At 42.8% G+C, this 5,502-nt stretch overlaps 1 protein-coding gene across 1 annotated transcript; it reads right to left on the bottom strand.

Moving 5' to 3' along the window:
• Positions 1–3,971: 3,971 nt before the first annotated feature.
• SARC_10093 (hypothetical protein) lies at positions 3,972–5,502 on the bottom strand (the record flags this gene model as incomplete). The annotated part of the gene is made up of 4 exons (XM_014295876.1): positions 3,972–4,160; positions 4,461–4,636; positions 5,016–5,280; positions 5,476–5,502. Coding segments are annotated over 4 exons (657 nt in total), but the record flags the coding sequence as incomplete, so codon positions are not given.

The following is a 5,502-nucleotide window of genomic DNA, read 5'->3' as shown; positions in this document are numbered from 1 at the left end:
ATATATGATTTATCATTGCTCAAGTTTTGTTTAGCTATTGTTCGTTAGTCTAAGATAGTAGTCCATAGCCTATGACTTATCAATGCTCAGGTTTGGTTTAGCTTTTGTTCGTTAGTCTAAGATAGTAGTCCATAGCCTATGACGTATCAATGCTCTAGGTTTTGTTTAGCTATTGTTCGTTAGTCTAAAATAGTAGTCCATAGCCTATGACTTATCAATGCTCTAGGTTTGGTTTAGCTTTTGTTCGTTAGTCTAAGATAGTAGTCCATAGCCTATGACGTATTAGTGCTCAGGTTTTGTTTAACTATTGATCGTTAGTCTAAGATAGTAGTCCTTAGCCTATGATTTACTAATGCTCAGGTTTTATTTCGCTATTGTTCTGTTGTCTGAGAAAGTAGTATTTAGCCTATGACGTATTGATGCGCAGGTTTTATTTAGCTATTGTTCGTTAGCCTATTTATTTCGCTATTGTTCTGTAGTCTGAGAAAGTAGTCTTTAGCCTATGACGTATTGATGCGCAGGTTTTATTTAGCTATTGTTCGTTAGCCTAAGATAGTAGTCCATTTCCTATGACTAATAAATGCTCCGGTTTTGTTTAGCTATTGTTCTTTAGGGTAAGATAGTAGTCCATTGCCTATGACTTACTATGACTTATCAATGCTCAGGTTTTGTTTAGCTATTGTTCTGTAGTCTAAGATAGTAGTCTATGGCCTATGACGTACTAGTGCTCAGGTTTTGTTTAACTATTGATCGTTAATCTAAGATAATAGTCCTTAGCCTATGACTTATTAAAGCTCAGGTCTTATTTCGCTATTGTTCTGTAGTCTGAGAAAGTAGTCTTTAGCCTATGACGTATTGATGCGCAGGTTTTATTTCGCTATGGGTCACTAGTCTAAGGTACCAGTCCTTAGTGTATGACTTATTCGAAGCTCCGCAGTTTGTTTTTCCCTGGCGTCTTTGGAACGGGGTCTAGAATTCCGTCCATTTAGGATCCATGTCGACGAAGTCTGTAGGGGAGGGGGTTTTAAGTCCGTGATTAAAATCCGTGTAGACGGGCACGTCGTGTAATTGAACCGAACGATACTCTTTATTTCCAATTTGTTACTCGCATCAATATACTTTAAATCTGGATTATACTTTAAGTTATATCGAACTTCTAGCTCATGCCATTCGTACCACCTCGACACTAATAATGAACGTACCGAAGTTGTATTTCTCGGGTAAACCATAGTGAGGTTCGGAGTTCCATTCTCCTTCCCAGGTGAAAGTGGGTAGACTGTTTTTGGTGCCGTGTGTCGGGCCGTTGATGGCGCTAGCAATCATATCCTGCGCGGACAGAAGGGGTTGTATATTAAGAAATAATACGATTCTTCGAGTGTAGACATGTAATTTCGCTACTAAATAATATCTAAGGTTATATATATTGTACTTGCAGCATGTGACAACAAACAGATTTAGCAGATACAAATAAGTCGAATATATACAACAGCATGACACGTCAGATGTAAAACGGGCCAGTATTCTCAGGCGAGAACGAGGCGAGAGCACAACGATAGCAGTTTACGTTGAATGCATAAAACGTTTTTTATCATGCAGAGTAAGTAACAGCAGCTCGACTATCACACTACACAATACGTGTGCCAACATATACGTTAAGAGGACAGGGGTATAGCATAGAATTGCTCACTGTGGCCGTGACATATGTGAACAAAGGTGGCCTGATCCACTGTTGGCGCATTTACCGAGCACTTGCATTAGCATATGAAATAAGTGTTCAGAATTCCTCATTAAAATTCATTCGCAAGAACACATACGACGTACTATATATATAACAAGTACCTGCAAGTATATATACATATGCATATGTATGTATATGTATTATATATTGGACCCCTCGGTAAAATCCACCCACATGAGTACACAAGACATATGACACTTGTCTTCAACACAATTCGAAGAGTGCGAGCACAGAACAGCGGGTATGTTCATAGCATAACATTCAAAACATAATAATCATGATCATAACACAACACAGGCCGTTGCGGCTGTACAGAAACAATGCACGCATATAAGGACGTATAACTCGTGACAGGCCTATTTACAACTCAATATTGAAACACAGGACATGTTATACGAACCTTAATATCACATAAATATACAGAGCATGTCATAAACATGTCAAGTCCATCATAGAACGCAAGAACGAACAAACTATTGGGCTCAGTGTGAGCGATGCCATGAACACACTCATGAACGGTGGCAGTGGTTACCTTGGCGAGTGTTGCAGAGGTGACCTTTGTGTCGTAGCATCCCATGGTCACTCCTTTGCCTTCGATGCGCAGATCGGGTCGCGAGCAGATAGAGTTAGAAGGATCGTGAAGCGACAGAGGGTCCGTTTCGTACTCATTGAATCTGCATAGAGATACGTGAGAGACTGAGATGAGTAAGACATAAAGAGCATAATAAAAAAACATAAGTACATGTATTCGAGAATGTATGGATATAAACTGCTGCAATGTGAAGGTGATTTCAGTGTTCTGTATGACAGCTATAGTGCTATAGAGCGATGATAGTATGTGATAGCTACAGTGCTATGATGCGATGATGGAATGACGTGTGATAACTATAGTGTTATAGAGTGATGATAGATTGTCAAATGAAGATGGATAAAACCAATTGAAAAAAGACCACAGACCCAACAAACTACCGAGCGACTAACACCCAACTAAATGCAGCCAGTCATCCATGCAAGCCACACGACTCAAAGTACTATAGGCAGTGATGCCAGTACTACATAAAGCATTACCTCATGAGATGCTCCATTCCGTCTAGATCCTGCACTTTTCCTCCATCGCGCCTGTATTATCATTTTGAAATGGCGACAGAAGAGTAAAGTGACGTGAGAAATGCGCCGACACGCGTATTGAAGTCGTCCGGACATTCCCCCCATAAGTTGGGTCAACAGTAAACATGAATGCACAAGTGCAAGTGGGGCATGGGCAGAGTGGATTGACAGGCGTAGCATGAGATAACTATGCACGTGAGTAGGGACAGATGGACTGGCGGTGAGAGAGAGAGATCGCTTGGAACAAAGTGAAGACATACAGCTTTAAGATGTGCTAGAGAAGTACTTGAATCCACACCACACAGTACGTGACTACCCACGAGGGGTCAAAGATCTGGCAATGACATTCCTGTCCGATACAAAGTATGAGACGTTCATTATACAGGCAGCCTCACAACCGGATGAGAAGCACTTACGAAACCACACAATAGAAGACCTTCACGGCCACACAGATGGAAGAGGTGTCACACATGCTCACATGTGATATCCTTTGGAACTGCTCATGCTCACATGTGATATCCTTTGGAACTGCATACGTGCAGTGCATACCTGAAGATAGTTGCGCGGGGGGCCATCTGATAACTGTACTCAAAGCCTCGCTGTTCAACCACCTGAGAAAGCAAACATAAACAGAGCAAAAGAATAAATAATGAATAACACTGTCAAGAAATGCCAAGCCTGCGAAAACAACCAATGCAATAGAATAAAAAGAACAAATAACAAATAACACTGTCAAATAATGCCAAGCCTGCGAAAACAACCAATGCAATGAAATAAAAAGAATAAATAATGAAGAACACTGTCAAGAAATGCCAAGCCATTTGAGAATAGACAATTAAGGGCAGCAGTACGTCAGGTGAACGAGGGACTACAGGACTCACAGCCTCACGCGATAGGCAAACGACCACCAGGAGAAAAGAAAAAACAAAACAAAACAAAAGATTAAGGTCAAATGGAGGTATGGTTGTCTATACGAGTGATGGCGGATATCAGCATTACACCAAAGAGAGTACAGCGACCGACGAATCAGTATATCTTTATACCGAACAATTTAATACTCCCGGAGAGGGCAACTAAAAGCGATTAGGCTACCACTGTGTAATGCAAATTGCAATATATAACTCACCGCAGGATATCCACTCTTGGCGTAGACGTCTTTGAAGTACGGGACATTGTACGATGGCCAATGAGAATCGCGCAATACATTGGTGACATCGGCATACGACACGTGGCCCGGAATCTGCTCTGAGACCCAAAGAAGGCCGTCTTGCAACTCCTCTTTGGGCTTGAACTTGTTGAGATCCACCACCATGTACTGTGGTGGTGATAAATACACGGTGCTCAGTTGGTTAATGTGGATCAGGCATGAGCAGGTGCAGACTATGGAGATAGTCACAAGCAAGTGATCTGAACCAACATCACGTTCCATAGGGACGATACCAAACAGGGGATTTAGATAGCGAGAGTAGTGGGCATGGGCTCTATATATCATTACATGATGTGAAGCCAATCACCCAGATGTCCAAAGTGGACACACAATGGCACACAGCAGTACACACACCAAATGCCCAAAGTGGACACACAAACTGCCCGCCCAGAGGTCACTCGCGCATACCTGGTTGTTGTAAGTGCCACTGTTGTGCCATTCGATCGTTTGACTCCATTGCTTGCCATTTTCCGCCACCTGATTGGCCAACCGCACGCGTTGCCACGCCAACAGACTCTCGGGATGCACCAGATCGAACAACTCGTTGTTGAATACGTTGTTGGTGGTCTGAGTCATGACCAGTCCTGTGGGGAGTGGTGAAACCATATGCAGAAGCAATTTAATGTTGACAAGCACGTAGGAAGCACATACACCTGGTTGTAGGAATGGTTTGTACTGTGCACGCGGAAAAATATGAGCGAATACGCTGAGTGCTGGTGGTATGGCAGAGATGGATAATAGCAGATATGCACGCACGAGGGACATGATAGTGTTGCCTGCAGCAACGCCAGTGACAGAATCACGACAGGATAGCGGATGAAAAATCACCCACACCTGATGAAGTGATTGAGGCCAGCCTACACGCATGCACACACACACACACATTCATATATATATATAAATACATATACATGTATGTCCTGACATTTAAAACTACCATGCTCCATAAAGCACGTAACACACCATTGTCCATGATGTAGAAGTCATCAAGTGACGAGATCTGTCCCGCATACGACGAGAAGGACATCTTCGTAGCGCTGCCGCCCTTTCGTGTACCGAAATTGTAGTGCTTGTAGATGCGGTTGGTGGCACTGTAGGAGAACCAGGACGAATGGGAGATGTACAGGTCACTGTAGTCTGCGGTTGGTTTGATGAGCGCTGAGCAGTGTGTGGTGTTGAGGATGGCGTTGGCGAATGCCTCCGAATCGTATGTGTGCCATTGCGGGCGCTGCACAGAAAGACAGAGGATACCAAGCGGTGAGTATATACAATACCAAACGATGGGTATATACAATACCAAACGATAAGTATGTACATTACCAAACGATGGGTATAAACAACACCAGACGATAAGTATGTACATTACCAAACGATGAGTATATATGCCATGAGTGCATGCAGTTGTTTGTACGGAACGTCATACCATTGCGACTGTGATTGGGCGTAGCAT

Source organism: Sphaeroforma arctica, assembly GCF_001186125.1.
Source record: "Sphaeroforma arctica JP610 unplaced genomic scaffold supercont1.1134, whole genome shotgun sequence".
Taxonomy (NCBI): Eukaryota; class Ichthyosporea; order Ichthyophonida; genus Sphaeroforma; species Sphaeroforma arctica.
This window is presented reverse-complemented; position numbering and strand designations above follow the sequence as displayed.